At 39.6% G+C, this 23,600-nt stretch overlaps 1 protein-coding gene across 4 annotated transcripts in view; it reads right to left on the minus strand.

Annotated features, from left to right (window-relative positions):
• Positions 1 to 23,600, minus strand: part of LOC137344466 (TBC1 domain family member 22B-like) — a 318,631-nt gene that overhangs the window by 16,731 nt on the left and 278,300 nt on the right. For all 4 annotated transcript variants that reach the window (XM_068007450.1, XM_068007451.1, XM_068007449.1 and 1 more), the window contains one exon: positions 6,863 to 6,958. In XM_068007450.1, the coding sequence (XP_067863551.1) occupies positions 6,863 to 6,958 (96 nt within the window). The remainder of the gene's footprint in view (positions 1 to 6,862; positions 6,959 to 23,600) is intronic.

Here is a 23,600-nt window from a genome sequence, read left to right on the forward strand (position 1 = left end):
GATACAACGATGATTCAGGCTTGTAAAAGCCCTGACATACTCAAGGCAGATTTAGAATTTTCTATTAAATGTCATCAATAATTTACACAATGTAAGTTTCATGGTTGGAGATGTAACAGAATGAGGGAATACTCTTGAATTTCCAACAGAAGTGTTCCAATGCACATTTAGTCTATGTGAAAGTGGCCAGGTTTCTCAGCTGAGCTCTCCATGCGCATCTCTCATATTCTGCACTCGGGCAGACTGGCTCCCCTGAAAGGGCGTGGGATTCTTCGGGACTCTCACAGAAAAAGGGAGGTGCCGATAATACAGCGCTCTGGAATCATTCACTGTGGCAGTTGGGAGATCTCCCAATTTCCCATATGGCCAGTCCGCCCTGTCCACACTTACTGAAATTTGAAACGTGGACCATTAATTAAGATGCTTATATTGGGTCCCTCAGTGGCCCATAAATCAATGTTATCATCTTGAAAGGATAAGCCTTATGGATTTTCTAAAACAATTAGAGCAATGAAAATTTGAAATGTTGAAAATTATACCACCGCTGCAAAGGGCAGAGGCAATTTGTGAATAGCTATCCATTCAGCCTGGGCCGGAAAAGGTGTGGTGCTCACTTCAGTGGCAGGAGTATTTTCTGTTCCTTAGCTCCCGTAGCCCAAAACACCCCTATAGTGCTTGTGGGTGAAGGAAGGGTGGTCTTCCAGGTTATAGTGGAATGTGGGGCATTCTGTGGAGTATAGGAAGCTGGAGCTAAGATTGCCCTGTGGGCTTGAGTCCTGCTGTCTTTGAGAATGGACCCTCAGGGCACACCAGTGCTGTACATTGTTAATTAATCAATGGTCTTTGTATGATACATTGACTCAAGGATAGCTTATTACTTTGGCTTGCTGTTATTCTTGGAGATTACTGAATTTGTTATTTACTGTTGTTATATTCCAGTGCAGTACTGATGAGTGTACAGGACGGAGGTGCCATCTTTAGGCTGAGACGTTAAACCAAGGCCCCATCTGCCCTCTCAGGTGGACGTAAAAGATCCCATGATACTATTTTGAAGAAGAGCAGGAGAGTTATCCCCGGTGTCCTGGCCAACATTTATCCTTCAACCTCAACCACTAAAACAGATTATCTGGTCAATATCACATTGCTGATTGTGGGAGCTTGCTGTGCGCAAATTGGCTGCTGCGTGACTACATTACAACAGTGACTACACTTCAAAAAGTACTTCATTGGCTATAAAGCGCTTTGGGACATCATGAGGTCGTGAAAGGCATTATATAAATTTCTTAATTTGCAGATGAACCTCAATTCTGTTGAAGAAAAAACATACGTTTTTATGTTCAGCATTCGTGCTCAACATTAACAATTAGCTGCAAAATGTTTATAACATAGATCAAATAACCTAGTGATTTCTTTCTTTCTTTGAATAGTGCGTGGGGAACTTTTACACCCAGCTCTGGTGGCAGTTTGGGCTCAGTTTCATGTGAAAATGTGCACCTCCCACTATGGAGCACTCCCTTAGTGCTGCACTGAAGGGTCAGCCTAGATTATGTGCTCAAGTTTACATTGGAACTTTAACCCATAACCTTCTGCCTTTGAGGGGAAAGTGCCACCAACAGCGCCAAGTTGACACTTGCTAGGGACAAAATTTTAAAATGTAAAATAAATAGTTCATTTGCAAATGATAAATGGAGAGTATTTTCAGTGAAATGGAACAATGTCACTTCCTGCTTAGATTAAAACAATGCAATGTCCATGTACATGGTAGAGTCCAAAATACTGGAAATTGCACCAAATAAAGGTTCAAAAATCCACATTCTCTGGGGATCCCATTGCCCTCCCCTGACCCACAGAAAATAATTCTTGTGCCTTTAATACTTGTCAGGGGAAATTTTACAAATTCATGCTCCTCATACAGAGCTAGTTACAACCCTGTGTCCCTCTACACTTTCAGGGGACTGACTTGCTTTTGGGGGCTGTGTCCCCTTTTTGAGGGTGCTTAATTTTTTGGGATTGTATCAACGTTTCTGAAACTGATTAGGTTCTTCTAGTTTTCCAGACTGATGTGGCAAGATAAGTTAGAAAGCAGGGTTGTGTACAGGGCAATTGTCCCCACCTTGTCCGACCATTGCCGGTCTGCCCCTCACCTCCCTTCCCCCTCCCTCCCTAAAATTCATTTTAAATACATTACAAATCTGATCTCATGTGACTGTTCACAGGTTACAATGTAAAAGCAACATTTCTAGCATCTGCCAATATGGGGGAACAATAAGGATCCTTCAATCCAGTAGGATAGTCTCAAACAATATAGAATGGGTCAGATGCTATTTGTATTTGACTTAAATTAGTGATTTTATAAGTTCCAAGCAACACAAATGTGGGTTTGTACATAAATTACAGTCAAAAGAAATGATTCCCACTGTTTTTATTTGTGTACTGACAGAAAGTAAACTCTGAAGGGATTTAAGCTGCTTCATGATGTTATGAGGAAGTTGCTTTGACATCAGAACAGTTTGTTGTGACAGCACAAAGAACGTCCCGTTTTTAGTGTAAAATGGAATCTCAAGTTTCCTCTGAGTTTCTCACGAGATATCTTCCCTCCTTTCTTCTCTCAGCCTCGACACTAAGCAACTCCTCATCCTTGGTGACTACATTTTCCATCTCAACTCACCTTGCCCTCGATCTTCTCTTAACCACTCTCTCCATATAAACTCCCCCACCCATATTCATGGTCACCCTGTCCACTTTATCGTCTCACATGGCCTCTCTATTCCCATGGTCTCTATCACAGACAAAGCAATCTCCAATCATTTTCTTGTATTCCTCACCATCCACACCCCCTACCCCTTTCCAACCTCACTTCTCTCTGCATTCTCCCCTGGAAAAAGCTCTCTCCCAATTCCCTTACAACTGCAATTACAAAATCCCAACTGCCTCTCCTTTGGTCCTCCATTCGCCATGACATTTCTGCAGTCATCAATCTGCTCAACCTCTCCTCCTCCTCCACCTTGAACCCAGTAAAATCATTACTTTGTCCCATTCTGGGTATTTCCCCTGGTACGGCCCCCACCTTCACTCCCTCAAGTCCAAGGGGTGCAGACTTGAGTATCTGGTGTACAATTGGACATCCATTGTCAGATCTGGCTGGACCACATCAAACACTAGCGGGCCTCACTTTCCTTTGTCAAAATCACTCAATACTCCAGAAACATCCTGGAGAGTAAAAATAACCCATGGCTTTTTCTCACCACTACCAACTGTCTACTTAAACCCCTCTCCTCTGGCACTCCATTCTCACCTCTAAGAACAAATTCGAGGAGCTCATGGACTTCTTTGTCATTAAGATTGAGATTTTCTGTTCAGCAGCCTCTCCTGCTTCCTTCCTTCCCCTTGCCCACCAAGTCAAACCTCCTCAAGGCTTCCTCCTACCTTAGCCCTGAACCCAAGTCTTTATCTAGTTTCTCTTTTATCTCCCCTCAAGCCACTTCAAGCTCATCTATACCATGAGACCTACCACCTGCTCCATTGATCCCATGCCCACATAACTGCTAACCACCCAACTTCCCTTCTTGACCCCCATGCTGGTTGACATTGTAAATGCTGCCCTGTCTTCAGATACCGCCCTTCCCTTTCAAAACTGCCAACATCACCCCCTCCTCAAGAAACCCATCCTCACCCCCTCTGTTCTTGCAAACTACGGCCTCATATACAACCTCCCTTTCCTCTCAAGTCCTTGAATACGTTGTTGCCTCCCAATCCTTGCCATCTTTCCCACAACTCCATGTTTGAATCTCTCCATTCAGGTTTCTGCCCTTACCATGACTGAAATGGTCCTATTCAAAGTCTGAAATGATATCCTCCTCTGTGACTATGGTGCACCATCTCTCCTCACCACTCTCAACCTCTCTGCAGCCTTTGACACTGTCTACCACACCATCCCACTCCAATGCTTTTCCTCCAGTCAAACTTAGGGGGACTGCCTTCGCTTGGATCCTCTCATATGTTTCTAATCGTAGGCAAAGCATCTTTAGTACCATTGCCACTGGAGTCCTTGAAAGACCTATTTTTAACCCCTCCTCTTCCCCATCCACATGACGCACCTTGACAACATCATCTGAAGACATGGGGTCAGCCTCCACATGTAGGCTAACGACACCCAGCTCTACCTCTTCACCATTTGTCTTGACGCCTCCACTGCCTCTGTGTTGTAAGACTGCTTGTCCAACATCCAGTCTTGGATGAGTCATAATTTCCTCCAGTTAAACTTTGGGAATAGCAAAGTCATTGTTTTCTGCCCTCGCAACAAACTCCATATCCTTACCACTGATTCCATCCCCCTTCCCAGCCACTGTCTCACGTTGAACCAGACTGTTCACAACCCCGTGTTCTATTTGACTCTCCATTACAAAGACCTGTTAATTCCACCTCCATAATGGCACCTGCCTCTGCCCCTGCCTCAGCCCAATTGCTGCTGAAATCCTCATCTGTGTTTTTGTCACCTTCAGACTACTCCTGGCTGTACTCCCATCCTGCACCCTCCCCCATCTTCAGCTCATCGAAAACTCTGGTGCCAATATCCTAGTCCCTCTCACTAACAATGGCTCCCGGTCTCCCAACACCTCAAACTTAAAATTCTCATCCTCATGTTTAAATCCCTTCATGGCCTTGCCCTCCCTATCTCACAACCTCTTCCAGCCCTGCAAACCCCCCTGGTACTCCTTCCCTTCCTTCATCCCACCATTGGCAACTGTGCCATATGTTGTTTAGGCCCTATGCACTGGAATTCCCTCCCTAAACCTCTCTGCCTCTTCATCTCCTCGTCCTCCTTTAAGACTCTCCTTAAAACATACCTCTGACCAAGATGTTTGGACAGCCCTCCTAATATCTCCATCTTTGGATCGGCATCCATTTTTGTCTGATTATGCTTCCGTGAAGCGCCTTGGGACATTTTTATATGCTAAAGGTGCTATATAAATGCAAGATGTTGTTGCTGATTTAGTGATTTAATGGCATTGATGAACTAATATAAGTGGGCATATATTAGTAATAAAACTACTCAGCTGTCCAAAACAATCAGAGGTCAGGTAAAATTTTCTTTCTATGTTGCTTAATTATAAAACAATGCCTAGCCTCACTCTCTTTTGAATCTTAAGAAAATTGGCATTTTCATTTGATTAAAACTACAGTACACGTCATGAAGTTTAACAATGGATAAAGTGTTTACAATGCTGAAATTGGACTGAGATTTCAGCTAACATCCATAAATCATTTGAGCTTTGCTGTCAAAGTTTGTGATGCCACCCAAAACCCTTACAGCTGTAAATTATTGACATCCCTGTCCATAATTAATATGGAACTGACTGCAAACTTGTATACCTTTCTTTACTATGAAACATTTCTGTTTCTAGTTGTAAAAATCAATCTATACTACATGTAGTCAGATTAACTTCCAGATTTTTGTTTGCAGTAACTCGTGCCTGTCGGGCGTATGTGAGATAATAAAAGGCTCTTGCGCTGATTAAATGTTGACTCATTTAATCAACGTACAGGATCTATGTATTAACTCCAACACTCTTGACAAATAGAAATTATTGCTACAAGTTTGTATTTTAAGAAAAATGATTTAAATTTTAAAATGACTAAAGAGCTGAGCAAGTTCAAAATGGTGACAGTGATCATGACGTCCTACTAGGATGGTGGTTGTGTTCAAGGCTAATGGGAGTAATTATGTCATTATGCAGGGTCTTATAAAAAATTCCTTTCATTAGGAATTTTGAATGGACATTTATTTATTGGCAGATACTGTGGATTCATTATCATTCAAATGGCTCAGTTACTGTGTTGTGACAGACCCAAAACTAAATTATAAGTCTTAATGGACAACTGTCTGCACTCTAACAAGCACTGAGGATAGGTAGACCAATTCAAGCAGGGCATTGGAATAGATTGCTATCCTCAATTACCTGGAACAGTACAAGTAGAGTCTAATGTGATTAGTTGATCTCCCCTCTATAGTATGAGAAGACATTTACTGAGCTGGTTTGTTTCCATATTTTTTGGACTTTAGAAGTGAACTTGGCACCCTGAGTGCTCCTATATGTTGCCACTGCATTGGTGTTCTCATTGTGAAATATGACTTATCCTGTGTCCTTCAATGCATTTGTTAAAAGCTTTTTAACGCAGGGAGAAATTCAAAAATGACAAAAGAACTGGAACTGTTTCCTCTGAAAATACTGAACAGTGCACAAGGGATTTCAATTAAACTGCTGTTTGTGAGTACAGAAAGAAAGAAGGAAAGAAAAAAGGAACAAAAGAAGAAAGGAAGGAAGAATTTGCATGTATATGGCACCTTTCACAACCTCAGGACATTCCAAAGCACTTGACAGCCAATGAAGTACTTTTGAAATGTAGTCACTGTTGTAATTTAGCAAATGCAGCTGCCAATATGTGCACAGCGAGGTCCCACAAACAGCAATGAGATAAATGATCACATAATCTGTTTCAGTGATGTTGGTTGAGGGATAAATATTGCCCAGGACAACAGGAGAACTCCCCTGCTCTTCTTCAAATTGCCCAAGAGGGCAGACATTTCATCTGAAAGTGTCAGCCCAGATTATGTGCTGAAGTCTCTGGAGTGGGGCTTGAACCCACAATTTTCTGATTCAAATGCGAGATTGTTACCACTAAGCCAAGGCTGGCATCTAAATTGCTTCCAGATCAACTGTTTTGAGCAGGTATGTATTGGTTTTAAGTGGAACTTTGATCACAGTCTCCTCAAACAGTTTTAAGTCAACAGTCAGGATCTAGGCAATTTAACATTGTTACTCTATAAATAGTGGGGCTTGTACAGACATTAATTACTTACTTGAAAGTCATCTTCTTCCAAAATTTCCTTTCGCCATTTGATGAGGAAAGCAGCACAGACATACAAGTGGAAATGAGAAAATCCCTCTGGCTCTGACTGCAAAAGAATGATACCAACAGGAGTTACTTCTGAGGCAAGATTGCCCAGTGGTATAAATCACCATGTTCCAATCTATTGTGGGAGGCTAGTGAACACAAGCGTAGAACATCACCACTATTTATCAGATGAGCTTGTGGCAGACACTCGGTATTACTCAATATGGTAGACTGATGCTCGAAACCTTACAGGAAAATTTAGAATGGCTTCTAATTTTTAAAACAATTTTTTTTATTAAGAACTGTAGGTCTTTTTTTGCTGCACTTAGACTGGTGGATATTGTGAAGGATAACATTGTGAATTGTGGCAATCACAACAGGTCATTGTTGAGAGTTGAAATATCTCTTCCATCTATCTCTTTCATAACACAATTTTGGTTAAAAATAACTATGGCCAGCTCTCCCAATTTTTCAGTGAGTTTATCCAGTGAGTAGCTGAAGCTTACAGATCAGGAAGGTTCCAGGTTACAACTGGTTAGGTGAGCTCAGCTGGGTGGTAGCAAAGATGCTACAATTGGAGTCAGCATCCCAGGAATGGGGAAAGGAAAAAAAGTAGCCAGCATTGCCACTCCTGATAACTATCCAGTGACCTTAGATTGACGTCTACATAACTAGATGTCAGGTAAGGAAAGAATCAGGTTGTGATGCCCCAGCAATTGAAAGGTCTACCATCATTCACCATCAAGGGTCATACATGAATAATAGTCACTTGGACATATTGGAGAATGATTCCCACCAGTGGAACCTTACTCTAGCAAGAAGACTATAGGAGGAGAGAAAATGAATTTTAAAAAACTATGACTAACCTTATGTATAATCTTCAATAGAGCCCACACAATTTGACAAGGTTTGAAATTACCATTACTTGTTGCTTGAACCAGAATTAATTCCCAATTAATGAACAGAGCTGGACAGAACTTTTGAATTTAAATTACTCAAAAAAAAAATAGGTTTGTAGTTTCTTTACTCAGAGTATTACAATCAGTTGGGGTGTAGAACTCTCTACATGTGCTATAGCTCACATGCCTCTTTGACTCATATAAAGGAATGGATTAGCAATAGCACTCACTAATTTCTCTATTCCGCACCGCTGCTCATAATCCTTTATCTACACACATTTTCTTAATTAAATCTCATCAAATTGAAACTTATGATCATAAAGGGGAAGTATATTATACTAAACTGTTGCACAATTCTGAATGTTATAATGGCAGATATCTGTGCACATCTTGCAGTTCTCCCTTGTTAATATGCTTTGTGATGTATAACTGATGGTTTGAGACAGCCTGGAAGCAGACATGCCTGCATGCGACATTGTGAAGCTCCACTCCAGTGACATTATGAATGGAGATGGTGGATTGAAGGCAGCATTCATGATTCATTAGGCCACTGAAATGGAACTGCACAACATTAACATGTGGGGAAACTCAACACAAAATACTTGCATTCAGGTGATCTCTATCCAGCACTTTTAAAGCTTAAAACATAACAAGAAGTGACAGAGACCCCAGTAAGTGTACAGATAACCACTCTTTATGTAGCAACTCATGGGACTATTCTTCCTTCTTAATAGAATGTTCTTTACTGTTTTCCTACAGAAATATCAGGCTTTTAGTTTTCATTTAAAAATCAACATCAAGTGACACAGTACAAAAAATAATGGACCTTTTTAAGTCAATCGTGCATGCCAATTTCCTGGAAGAATTGTACACTTTAATCAAAAATGCTTTAACTATTGGATAAGTTTTAAAATACATTTAATTGTATGTAGTTAAACATCTCTACATTAATGGTATGTAGTTAAACAAACTTATTTATCTTTCAGTAAGGTAATAAAAATGAAATTACTTCAATGCCTTTACGATGTAAAGAATGCCACTATTCGACAGCTGAATGAAATGCCAATTCAAAGATTAAATCAAACAATAAAACAGAAATCAACAAATATTTTGAGGTTGTTTTAGTAACTTACTCTCACTCAGATTTAACCAAAATGAACATCAGACGTGAAAGCTATTCTCTCTGTTTGCTTGTTCAGGTTGACTTTAAAGATCCCATGATACTATTTAAAGAGCAGGGAGTTCTCCCAGTGTCCTGACCAACATTCCTCCTTCAACCACCAAATACAGATTTACTTGTCATTTATCTCATTGTCATTCAGATCTTGCTCTGTCCAAAACGGCATCGATAAAAACAATGACTACACTTCAAAGTAATTAACTGTATATGAATAGCTTTAAGAAATTTCTGAGAGGCTATGGAAGTTTTCCTTATTGTATAATTGTAAAAACATCATAGGAACAGGAGTAGGCCATTCAGTGGCTCTTCCGCCATTCAATTAGGTCATGACTGATCTGCATCTCAACTCCATTTGTTCCATAACCCTTGATTACCCAACTAAAATCTAACTATCTCAAATCTTAAAAATTTCAGTTGACTCAGCATCCGCAGCATTTTGGGGGAGCCAGTTCCAGGTTTCCACTACTCTTAGTGTGAAAAAGAGCTTTCTGAGTTCACTCCTTAATGGCCTAGCAGTAATTTTAAGATTATGCCCTCTTGTTCTGGATTCCCCCACCAGAGGAAATAGTTTCTCTGTATCTACTCTATTGAATCCCTTTATCTATTTAAGCACCTTAATTAGATCATCCCATAACCTTCTAAGGGAATACAAGACAAGTTTATGCAATTTGTCCTCACAATTTAACCCTTTAATTCTGATGAATCTGCACTGTACCCCCTCTAAGGCCAAGGTATCTTACATGAAAGTACTCCAGACATCGCGTGGCCAAAGCTCTATACAAGTTCCTCACTTCTGAATTCAAAACCCTTGAGATAAAGGTCAACGTTTCATTAGCCTTTTTGATTACTTTTTGTACCTGTACACTAGCTTTTAGTGATTTGTGTATATGGATACCTAAATCCTTTTTAATGGTCTCCCACCATTAAAAAATTATTCTGATTTGTCTTTCTCAGATCCAAAATGGATGTCCATGGATTTCTTCATATTATTTGTGTTTAGACAATTACAATTGTGAAGAACTTTCAACTTTACATCAGGGCAAAGTAGTTTTGTTATGCTGTTAAAATAAGCCATCTTTAAAGTTTGACTCAACACACAGAGACCAATATTTATTCTGAAAATCAGGGAACTCATACTGCAGGATCTCCTGGCAGATAAGAGCTGAAAAACAGATCTGCATCATAAACTTCTTTTTAAAAAGTTTAAAACGTGTTGGGCCAGAAATTGCTCCCAAAATAATGGAGGAGCTCAACAGCGCTCTCCGTTTTCAATGGTGAATCGAAGGAGAAAGTTCTTGGGTTTGCAAATGCACACTAAAACACGGAAATAGTGAACTTGCTCCTATTGGTTCGCCGACGATTTGACAGCTTCAAATTAAAGGGCCATCGCACGCTGCAATCATTGAAATCACTGAAAAAGTGGCAACTTGCTTATCTGCCGAGTTGGCAAGTAACTTAATTACGCCACTAAACAGGCACGCTTAAAAATACCAGGTCTAAACTAAATTTTAAAAGCGCGGTTAGTCTTAATGACTGCCAAACAACTAAAAATTAACTTATAAAAATGTGGAGTCTCATATTACTCCTTATATAAATAGTTACTGGCCTTTTTAAAAAAAAATGTTTTTTTTTACTTTTCTCTTCTGTCTCTAATTCAATTCAATTATTCCTTTGGCTTTTTATTAAAAAATGTAATTTTTTTTAAATTTACAATGACATACAGAATACTAACTTCAAATGAATGAATTCTGCTTGCCTGCTTGTGGGCGTGATTTCTCTTCCTGACAGATTTTGTGGGCGTGTCTTTTATTCTCACGGACTGTTTCATGCGCATCAACTCACGCTGCTCAGAGGCTGGGTTGATAGCGTAAAAGTTTTTAAAAGTTCAAAATCATGCAATTCGACACCACAGAGCCCGCAGTAAGTATATTTGTTAATTTAATTCACAGGAACTGCGGTGAGCATTGCCTAGCCGCTCTGAGCGACTTCTGGCCTGTTATATACATCACCTGACTTGTCCTTTCAATTGCAGGAAAATTGACTGTATCGCATGATTACAATTTCATTGTGAACATGTTCCGTCCTAAATTTATCAGTAGATTGCTCAGAGGCTACAATGGAACAGCTTACAGTGAACTCGGAATTAGTGAAAATCTACTTAGAATGGAAAGATTGCAACAACCCAATTCACTTACCATGTATCTGAATGGAATGACACGCCTGTGTTAATTAAATTGCTAGCTGCTTATGAGGAGAATTAGAGTGCTAATGTTCCACTGCTTCAGTCCATAAGAGGCCTCTCAGAATGCACCTCATCGATCAATAGAAACCAGTGCCTCCAGCATGAAAACGATTGATTTTAGCTCATTAATTCCTGGAATAGTCTATTCGCATTTGAGGCTCTAACTCTGTATCTGTCTGGCCAGCTTCACAAGTTTTTTTTGTAGACTTGTATTTTCTTTTTTCAGTTTTTTTCATTTCATTGTCATTTTTCCATCAATTTTGTCACTCTCATCTTAAAGGCGTTGACTCCCTGCTGGAATTGAGAGGGTGAGTGGTGCTGGTTCACTGAGCCTTCTAGCACTCAACCCAAATAGCCATTCTTTTTGTGTGAATCTAGACAGTGATTGGCAGTGAGCTATTTTGTTCTGGGGCATCATAGCTGAGCAAGGTCCTGTCCTTTTCTGCCACCCAAATCAACAATCTCTCTATAGGTAGGAGGCAATTTAATTACCACAGGCATGTTTTCTATTCTGTTACATGGTAAGTGAATTAGGCAATTGCAATTTTTCCACCATCTACCCCAGCAGGAGACACTCAATAGTGATTTGGAATGGAATCCCAGTTTATTTTGCCCTCTTTGTTCAGGGACACTCAGCATCCCTATCACTGCACTGACTCCATTAACAATACAGACCGAGCCTCGAATCTAGGACCTTCCTGATATGAATGGTTCAGCTGTGCACTGCCTTAACCAGCAGGAAAGCTTGATAAATTCTTTAAATTTGACTTGTGCAACACTTCTTCTAATTTGCTTTACCCCCCACCCCCACCAGTTCCCTTGTATAACAGTTTGATGCAGCTCTGCTTGCATGGTTATCTCTAATTAATAGTAATAAATAAAATATGCTAGTGAGGTGAGGTAGGTGTTGAGCCTTTGTGCCCCTTACTCAGAATATTCTTAACAACTAGGGATATGAATGCAACATGATTCCGGAAAGTGACACTGTACATTGTAAATATCTGAAGTACATTGTTTAAATGATATGACAGGAGAGCAAAGATGAGAAGTGTTAGTTATAAGACAAGACTTGAGATACTGGGAATATTTCCACGAGATCAGAGAAGGCTAAGAGGAATTTCAATTGAGGTTTTTAAAATTTTGAAGTGTTTCGAAAGGATGAAATGGGAAAGACCATTTCCTTGGATTGGGGAGTCACTGATGAGTCATCAATTTAAAACAGTTGCTAAAAGTATGTGGAGCAAGGCTAGGAGAATTTTTTTTTACACAGAGTTGTTAGGGCGTGAAATGCTTTGCCGCAGGATATTGTTGAGGAAGAGGTCATTGCATCTTTTAAGAGAAGAGTAGATAAATATTTGAAGCAGAGGAACATACGAGGCTATCGGATGGGGCAGGGCAGTGTGATTCATTTTGGATTGCTCTAGCAAAGAGCTAGCACAGAAACGATGGACTTTTGGCCTCCTTGCTGTAAACCCGCATTTCTTTTACTCATTAATGGGATGTGGGCGTCGCTGGCAAGGCCAGCATTTATTGCCCATCCCTAATTGCCCTCGAGAAGGTGGTGGTGAGCTGCCGCAGTCCGTGTGGTGAAGATACTCCCACAGTGCTGTTAAGTAGGGAGTTGGAGTTCCAGGATTTTGACCCAGTGATAATGAAGGCTCTATGGAGACAGAAACTCTTCTACAGAGTCAGAAAAGTTTTATCAAATATTATAATATCAGTCAAGCCACCCTCTACATTGTTTTTATGCCTCTTATGTCAAAATAGCCTATATTAAAAAGCACTTAGAGCTACATACAAAATGCAAAAAAATTAGGGAAGAGGGGTTCTCCAAACTCCCCTTGAAGAAGCAACTTTGTGACACTTTAGATTGAATGGGAATGCATCTGTAGTATATACCAAGTGACTGGTGTAAATCACCAATACAATGGATAAATGAAAGGCACTTTTACACTGCAGTTCTGGTAGTGGAACAGTGGTGTTATACCAGCTTCTCAAGGCCAGTTTTACTTGTTTATTTTTCAATCCTTTCCCCATCAGATGTCAGGCAGGAGACTTGATAAATCTGGTGGCAACTCAAATGGTCCATAAGAAAGTAAATCTCCACTGCTGCCAGAACAAGGTGAGTCAGAAGTTTTGTATTTCCTAGTTCAGCCAAAGGCAGGAGAATAGTGTGCCTGCCATCATTTCACTTTTATTGCATAAAAGCAACTCTACTGATTCAAAAAGAAAAAGAAAGCACAAAAGAAGTGGTGGAAAAGCAAATGTGATTACCTGCAAGATCAAAAGAACTGCATGGTAAAAATTATCCAGATCAGTGTGAAAGATTGGTTAGCAGCTGGGACTCAGGATTAGCTAAGGAGTGGTGAAAAAATTAAATTAAACCACAACCATCATAAATTAACAGGCAAGAAAATAGGGAGCACTTGTACAAAGCACAAACAATTTCCATTTATACAACACCTTTCACATTCCCAGGACATCCTAAAGTGCTTCACAGCCAATAAAATAGTTTTGAAATGTAGCCTCTGTTGTTTTCAAGGCAAACGCAGCAGCCAATTCGCATAAAGCAAGGTCTGACAAACAACAAATGAGATGACTGAACAGTTAATCTGTGGAAAAAAAGTGTGATTTTTTATGTCCACCTGAACATACGATTGGGGCATTGTTGTCTTTCAGCTGAAACTTTTAACCATCTCCAGCAATGAACATTCCCTCAGTACTGCATTGAAATGTCAGCCTAGATTATGTGCTCAAATCCTGGTGTGAGTCTTGAATAAACCACCTTCTGACTCAAAGGCTGAGCCAAGCTGGAACTATAGTACAAAATGATTAAAAAGCCACATGGATTATTGGAACAAGAAGGATTTGCAAGATGTATGGAAAAATATACTGCCACGCCACATAGAATGAGCCAATTGTCATCGCTCTTCCCAAAAACCGTATTATTTGATATAAATATTAGATGCATTTATAATAACCAATGAAGCAACTTTAAAAATCAGGACAGCACTAAGACTAATCTGTTAAAAAAGTGATGGACTATCTAAGACCATGAGCTGAAAAGTCACCTAAGAGATGAGCTGGCTTTTGATCAAATAACAACAGCACAAGTGAACCCATTTCTAGGCAGATAAAAAAAACTGTTCTGAAGAAAATGACAAGGAATCACTCACAAAGAAGGAACAGTTGTGACATCAATGTTAGCTTAAGATTCTTGAACATTTGGAAGTCATGAAAAATATATAAAAAGAATGAAAGTGCAGTCTGCATCAATTAACATCTCATCACCTGGTTCTGGATCTCAGTAGTAATGACAAGGCTATTGGTTATCCTTATTTAATACTTTATTTGACCATGTATTGAACAATGTCATTTATGAAATTGAAGTAAATACACATGAGAAAATGCACATTGAAGTTTGCTGTTTTTAGACCCCTGAAGGTCATGACAGACACAGGAATTACTGAATTCATCAATATAAGAAATATGAAGAGAACCTCATTAGAAATATCAGAAAATCAACAAATATTTCAAAAGGAGAAACTTTGACACTGGTTAGGATCAGATGATTCACCCTGACTTCAAAACACTAAGAAAATTAAACTTAATGGGTTTAAAACAAATGACCAACCTCTGTTGGAATTTAGAGTAGTCACTTTATCTGTTCGCTGCTAATGATATTTCTAGTTGATTTGTTTTATTTTTGATTGTGAGAAATCCAAAACAGATAAGAGGTCACTGAAATTTGCAAACAGTAAGAATAAGGAATTGCTAAGAATTTAAGTCTCAATGTGGTAGTGGTAGGGGATAGCATAGTCGGGGGGATAGGCACCGTTCTCTGTAGCCACGACCAAGAGTCCCGAAGACTGCATTGCCTGCCCGGTGCCAGAGTTAAGGAAATCTCGTCACGGCTGGAAAAGAACTTGAAGCATGACGGGGAGAATCCAGTTGTCGTGGTCCACGTAGGAACCAACAACATAGCTGGAACTAAGAAAGAAGTTCGGCGGAGACATTTTCAGGAGCTAGGTTCTAAATTAATAAGCAGAACCTTAAAGGTAATAATCTCTGGATTACTACCTGAGCCACGCGCAAATTGACATAGGGGACAAACAGATCAGAGAGTTAAATGCGTGGCTCAAAGAGTGGTGTGGGAGGAATGGGCTTCGATTCATGGGGCACTGGCACCGGTGGGAGCTGTTCCGTTGGGACCGGCTCCACATAAACCGGGCTGGGACCAGTGTCCTGGCGAATCGAACAATGAGGGCTGTAGATAGGGCTTTAAACTAAAAAGGAGGGGGAGGAGTCAGGTGAGGGGAAATTGAGAAATTTAATGAGAAGAATCAAGGCAACAGAGCAGTGTAGTGATTTGGATAAAGATAAGCAGAGTTTGGCAGGAAGGGACAGAGAGTTTAACGGTAATAGTGCATCAGCAAATAAGGTCAAAGCAGGGAAAAATTAAAGGCTCTTTATCTGAAAGCATGGAGCATTCATAATAAGATAAACAAATTAGTTGCACAAATAGAGATAAATAGGTTTGATCTAATAGCCATTACAGATATATGGTTGCAAGGTGACCAAGGTTGGGAACTAAATATTCCAGGGTACTTAGCGTTCCGAAAATACAGGCAGAGTGGAAAAGGAGGGGTGTAGTCCTGATAATAAAGGGTGACATAAGGACAGTGATGAGAAAGGATCTTGGCTCAGAAGATCAGGAAGTAGAACAAGTATGGATGGAAATAAAAAATAACAAGGGGCAGAAAACACTGGTGGGATTAGTTTACAGGTCCCCTAATAGTAGCTATACCGTTGGACAGAGTATTATTCAAGAATTAATAGGAGCTTGTAACAAAGGTAATGCAATAATCGTGGGGGACTTTAATCTACACATAGACTGGACAAATCAAATTGGCAAAGGTAGTCCAGAGGACAAGTTCATGGAATGCATTTGACACAGTTTCCTAGAACAATACACCAGGGAACCAACCAGGGAACAGGCTATTTTGGATCTTGTAATGAGTAATGAGACAGGGTTAATTAGTAATCTCACAGTAAAGGATCCGCTGGGAAGAATGATCACAATACGATAGAATTTCACAATGAGTTTGAGAGTGACGTACTTAAGTCAGAAACTAGAGTCATAAATTTAAATAAAGCCAATTACATAGGTATGAGTGGTGAGTTGGCAAATGTAGATTGGGAAATTAGATTAAAGGGTATGACAGTAGATAAGCAATGGCAAACATTTAAAGAAATATTTCAACATTCTCAACGAATATACATTCCATTGAGAAATAAAAACTCCACGGGTAAAGGTTCTACCGCTTTTTAAATTCTGATAGATGATATTCAAAGTTAACAAAGCACATGAGAGTTGAAACAATCAAACACATCCAGCTGTGTAAACAGGTGGTTGCAAAATAATTGCTGTGTTAATGTATGCATAAATAGTTCTTATACTTAAAGTACCACATAATAGACTTGTTAGTAAAATCAAAGCCCATGGGATTAAAGGGACAGTGGCAGCATGAATACAAAATTGGGTAAGGGACAGAAAGCAGAGATAAGTGGCGAACGGTTGTTTTTCAGACTGGAGGGAAGTATACAGTGGTTTGCCCCAGGGGTCAGTATTAGGACCATTGCTTTTTTTGATACATATTAATGACCTGGACTTGGAAATAGAGGGCATAATTTCAAAGTTTGCAGATGACACGAAACTCGGAAATGTAGTAAACAATGGGGAGGATAGTAACAGACTTCAGGAGGACATAGACAGACTGAAATGGGCAGGCACATGACAGATGAAATTTAACGCAGAAAAGTGTGAAGTGATATATTTTGGTAGGAAGAATGAGGAGAGGTATTACAAACTAAATAGTCCAATTTTAAAGGGGGTGCAGGAACAGAGAGACCTGGGGGTGCATATCCACAAATCTTTGAAGGTGGCAGGACAAGTTGAGAAGGCTAAAAAAAAGCATAAGGGATCCTGGGCTTTATTAATAGAGGCATAGAGTACAAAAACAAGGAAGTTATGCTAAACTTTTATGAAACACTGGTTAGGTCTCAGCTGGAGTATTGTGTTCAATTCTGGGCACCACACTTTAGGAAGGATGTCAAGACCTTGAAAAGGGTGCAGAAGAGATTTACTAGAATGGTACCAGGGATGAGGGACTTCAATTATGTGGAGAGACTGGAGAAGTGAGGTTGTTCTCCGTAGAACAGAGAAGGTTCAGGGGAGATTGGATAGAGGTGTTCAAAATCATGAACAGCTTTGATACAGTAAATAAGGAGAAACTGTTTCCAGTGGCAGAAGGGTCATTAACCAGAGGATACATATTTAAGGTGATCGGCAAAAGAGCTAGAGGCGACATGAGGAAAGATTTTTTTTACGCAGTGAGTTGTAATGGTCTGGAATGCACTGCTTTAAAGGGTGGTGGAAGCAGATTCAATAGTAACTTTCAAAAGGGAATTGGATAAATACTTGAATAGGACAGATTTACAGGGCTATGGGGAAAGTGCAGGGGAATGGGACTAATTGGATAGCTCTTTCAAAAAGCCGGCACTGGCACAATGGGCCGATTGGCCTCCTCCTGTGCCGTACCTACTACGATACTATGATGATACTACCCTTAGTGCTTTTTAAAACAAATCATATATCTGGTTTGTAAATTTTCATATAGGGCAATAGATGGCTAGCAGTGAGCTACAAAGCAGTGAATGAATCAAGAGTTTATTGTGCTATTATAGTTAATACATTACATTTTCCATTGACAAAATTGTTTCCAATTGCTTTTCTAATTTGATGGGCGGAAACACAAACCTTCATCAATTGTGTTTTGTGTTTTTTTTTTCAAAATTGTTTAATTTGTTATGTGTTTGCTACATTAAGTTGCTTCTAGCTGTACATACACAACTTAGTGCAGGAGAATGGCAGACAAAATTTGGTATGTCTTTTTTTTGGAAGCTATTGTTGACTACCCATTTTGATTTATAGTTTTTTTGAATTACACAATTGCTATTTTCACTACTTGGTACAATTTCTACCAGGTTTGATTTTTTGCTGTTTTATGAATATGAAATTTGAGCAAATTAAGTAAAAGTTTGACAGAAATTGCTCGAGTTACAGTGTGACACTGAAGTGCGACAGACAACAGGAAATGCATGCAGTCAGACTGTTTCTATATGAAAGACAGATAGTAAGGTGACAGAGTAATCTAAATAATTGACACTGGTCTTAAGGTTTGCATTTCAGGATTGGTATTATTAGAATACTTAGCCTATTTTTGCATCAGAATACAAGAAAATATAGTTCATAACATATATTAGAACTCTGAATATATCTTTTTAAGCTATTTGAATGGAAATAGTTATTGAGAATTAATGAAGTTCAGATTGCATAAACTTATGAAAATTGAAGAATGCAGCAACTAATCAAATAAATAGCAACGATGACCCAATATCAATAATATATTATTAATGAATCTATCTTACGAGCTTACTCAAGCAGAACAGCTTATTGATGTTCTGGTAATGAATTGTGACTTTTTCATATATGCCATTCAACAAAGCATAACTCATATTACGGACAATTCCTTTGCTTCACCACACTTTTCACTGATTACTTAATCAACCCTGATTAAATGATGTATTGAAATGTTCATTTTAGCTTAGTAGTTAAAAATATATTGGATTAATTTCTACTTAATTAATTTTAATATTTTCAAGCAATTAAGACAGCTGGTTTGTGCAGTGGGTTTGGAGACTGACTATCCTTTCATCTCGGAGACCTGGGTTTGAATCTGGTGGGATGATTGTCCCTTTCTCTCCACTGGCTGTAAGCACCCTATGTGAAATGAGATTAGGCAATCTCAACTCAGTTCCTAGTAAAAGCACAGACAAAACAATTTACTTGTCGTTCGTGTTGCTCTGAAGACTGCTCCTGTCTAAAAATGCTTTTATGAAACTTACAGAAATTAATAAAAATGAAAAGGCCAATTTACTTTAGGACCTTAAGGTTGGTCATTAAAATTCAGGTAGTTATGCGGGCTAGGAGACAATTGAAAAGGGATAATTTAACTCGAGGTCAGGCTTGGAATTAAATCGATGTCCAAAATGAATAGTATACCCGTGGGTACAGTGGCCATTGCCACTACAGGAGACACAGTGGCGTATAAATTTATCTTGTGAGGTAACACAAAACTTTCAATAGCGAATTTTGCACACCGTCTGATTTAGCTTCTGATGGCTGTTTTCTGAAAAGGGATTTGGGTCCCCACTGCATTAAAAAAAATGATGGCACCTCAAGGGCAGTTCGCAATCCAGTAGCTGCTGGCGCCCACCATTCCAGCCCCCAGCTCCTGCGGTGCTCCCATTATGTCACTTGTTATGTCTGCTGGGATGGTATTATCCACCCCATTATGCTTAATATTTTACCTGTCCTTTTTCTCCTATTCTCTCTCTCCTTCCTTATTCTCTCTCTTCCTTCTAAATTTTTAGCACCATTTTATTATTTTTCTACTTATTCTAACTGTTTTTGCTATTTATTTTAACTTTGAAATCTTTCCCTTACCTTTCTCATTTTGTCCCCCTGTCCATTTTAGAGGTGGGAGCAACTTTTAAAAAAAAATGTTTTTTACTGCTGAATACCAGGTTCAAAGACCAGATATCCAGCCAATGAAACATACAGATTGTCAACACTGCCACAGTCACATCACATCTAATCAGTGGTGCAGGACTAAAGCCACACGTTTAAATGGTGTTTTAAGGAAGGCACAACAAAGCCAATCCATTTACTTCCACCTGACCTATACTAAACCACGTAGGCTGATGCTCTCATTCTCCACCACAGGTAATGGCTGCATTTCTAGCTTGAACTCCCGATAAATCACATATATGTTAATGAAAATTATAGTAAATGGATTTTCCACATGGCCAGGGAAAAATCTAGGCCCATGTTCCTTAGGTTTACAATTTAATTAAACTATGTACTAAAGAAAACCTATTGGATTAGTGTGCTTCTTGAGAAAGATCTATCATCTTAAAGGAATGTATTGTGTTGGGGCAGTACAGTCAGATCAAAACTGAGTTGCATACATTGACAGCAGTGGGTTACTATTATAACACTGACATAGCATTGGGCACTTGGAGAAAGTCTTAAGGAATGTCGGTAGTTGCCAATCTTCTAACTTATAATGATAGTATATAAGGTTTAACCCCTTCACACAATGGGGGTGATTTTAAACCCCAAGAATGGGTGGGTTGGGGGCGGGTGGGAGTTGAAAATAGTTGGGTTTTTTGGGTCGCAACCGCAAAATTTTCAGACTTTGCATTCCCAGTGCGAAGCCTGTACTTTTACGCGCCCGACATTAAACCTGGAAATAAAGCCAGGTTGCGGTCGCGATCCAAAAAACAACTATTTTCAACTCCCATCCGCCCCCAATTCACCCATCCTTGGGGTTTAAAATCACCCCCATTGTCTTTGGTCCCCGCCACAAACTTCTTTCCCTAGCCACTGACTCCATCTCTCTCCCTGGACACTGTCTGAGGCTGAACCAGACCGTTCGCAACCTTGGCGTCTTATCTGACCCTGAGATGAGCTTCTGACCATATATCTGCTCCATCACCGAGACCGCTTACTTCCACCTCCGTAACATCATCCGTCTCTGTCTCCTCAGTTCATCTGCTGCTGAAACCCTCATCCATGCCTTTGTTACTTCTAGACTTGACTACTCCAATGCTCTCCTGGCCGGCCTCCCATCTTCCACCCTCTATAAACTTGAGCTCACCCAAAACTCTGCTACTCGTATCCGAACTCGCACCAAGTCCCGTTCACCCATCACCCCTGTGCTCGCTGACCTACAATGGCTTCCGGTCTGGGAACACCTCGATTTTAAAGTTCTCATCCTGGTTATCAAATCCCTCCGTGGTCTCACCCTATCTCTGTGATCTCCTCCAGCCCTTCAACCCTCCAAGATTTCTGCACTAATCCAATTCTTGCCTCTTGCGCATCCCCAATTTTAATCACTCCACCATTGGCGGTTGTGCTGTTTAGGCTTTAAGCTCTGGAATTCCCTACCGAAACCTCTCCGCCTCTCTCTCCTCCTTTAAAACACTCCTTAAAACCTACCTCACCTGTCCTAATATCTCCTTATGTGGCTCAGTGTCAAATTGTTTGATCGCTCCTGTGAAGCATCTTGGGACGTTTTACTATGTTAAAGGTGCTATATAAATGCAAGTTGTTGTTGTTCACACGGTATTTAAATACAAATAAAATAAGGATCTAATACCCTTTCACATCTGATTTTTGGATGGTAGATACAAGTTCAGAGTTGCATGGCACATTCAGCAAACTCTAGAACTGACAAAAACACTGCAGGATAGCAAAGAGGCCAAGAGTGCCAGAATTATTCCTCCCACTGAAAATCTCAGTGTCTCAGGTATTTTTTTCTGATGTGCGCAGCAGAATGCAAAATACCCTGACACAACGACATGAAATCAGTCACGACTGGAAAGTACAGGATTACATTCAATAAGTTGATGGGTTCACAGCAAATAAAAAACGGAACCTTCCCAGACAGAAAATACTTAGATATTTGATTGGATTCTCTATTTTGGTAACTGGTCCAAACACCCAAACAGCAGAACTAATAATCTGAATATATCTTAGAATATTAAGTACTGAGGGAGTTGCAGCACGAAGCATATATCACAAAGCCTCAATCTGTAGTTCAGAAAATACCATAATGCAAAGCATTTTCAAGATGAGGAGTCTTTGACTCAGCAATATAAACAATATTCACTGCAATCAATTTTTCATTTGAAAAATTCTGAACAAATCTGTCCTTGAGTGCATGAGAAACAGAATGTGGAAAGCTGATTATTCCCTATGTCTAAATAACACTAGAAAGGATTATCTACTATACAGTTTAAACAGAACATGAGAAATTAACAGCAACTTTGGAAGAGGGTCTCTGTTACATCAGTTTTCCAAAGAAATAAATGTAAAATTATATGGAAAATCCAATGACTGATTCCATTAATGATCTTCTGACAGAGCTTCAGAGGCAGCTCAGACTCTTTTCATCTTTTCCTTCCTATTCCCCCAATCCAGATATCTCAAAGGGTTTTTATGAAATGCAACAGCTTGACTGTATGCAGGACCTTTTTGATTTATGTTAAAACTGTCCATCTTCTTTTGGATTTTAAGACCGATATAAGTGCAAACAAACAAGATGAAGTGGATGAATGGCACAGATCACATACCATCCATGTTATCAGCACCACTCTACTTTACTCAATTCACCCTCAATGTTTACTCCTGCAGTAATGGGTTGCTGAAGTGTGCTATCTGGTCAAACCCAAACATATAAACTGAGATAGGACAACCTCTCTTTTTTTTGGTTGACTTTCTTTTTACTCTTTGTAATTGATTTGTCTGTGCAGCATTGCAAAATGATTAAATTGAGAAAGACAGCCAATTTTATGATTGTACTTTATTGGATTCCGCTTACAACCAGTAAAAGCATCCCTGATTCAAATTAGGTGCTTCAACATAACCGAGATCTTGGTTCCAAAACTGGAGTCAGTAGGGCTTGCTGCGATTCCAAGAATCTGGATCCATTGTAGTAAATGAAGTCCTCCCAAAAAATGAGTAAGTAAGATGAGTAAGTAGGTTGAACTATTTGGCAGAATAAACTGCATTTCCTTTCATTTTGGTTATAAACCTGAAATGTTAATCTAAGCTTTTTCCTTTCTCCACAGATGCTGCATGACCTGCTGAGTGTTTCCAGCATTTACTGTTGTTATTTCAGATTTCCAGCATCTGTAGTATTTTGCTTTTTGCATTTTTATTAGTTTTACATTTTCATCCATTGCGATTTCGTATTGCTGGAAACGTCAGAAATGTTGAGCTATTGGGTTAATTTGTTTTGTAAACTACTTACTGGATTTAATGGCACCAGTATCAACTGGAACCAGCAAGAAAGCAACTACAGAGGTTGTTTTACTTTGTGCTAGTTCTGTTTTGGTACCATTGCTTCATACACAACAACAACTTGCATTTATATAGTGCCTTTAACGTAGTAAAATGCTTCAAGGCACTTTACAGGAGCATTATCAAACAAAATTTGACACCGAGCCACATAAGGAGATATTAGGATGGGACTTGGTCAAAGAGGTAGGTTTTAAGCAGTGTCTTAAAGGAGGAAAGGTAGAGAGGCGGAGAGTTTTAGGGAGGGAATTCCAGGGCAGTGGAAGGCACGGTCGTCAATGGTGGCGTGATTAAAATCGGGGATGCTCAAGAGGCCAGAACTGGAGGAGCGCAGAGATCTCGGCAAGTTATATGACTGGAAGAAGTTACAGAGATAGGGAGGGGCGAGGCCAT

Source organism: Heptranchias perlo, chromosome 27 (genome assembly GCF_035084215.1).
Source record: "Heptranchias perlo isolate sHepPer1 chromosome 27, sHepPer1.hap1, whole genome shotgun sequence".
Lineage (NCBI taxonomy): Eukaryota > Metazoa > Chordata > Chondrichthyes > Hexanchiformes > Hexanchidae > Heptranchias > Heptranchias perlo.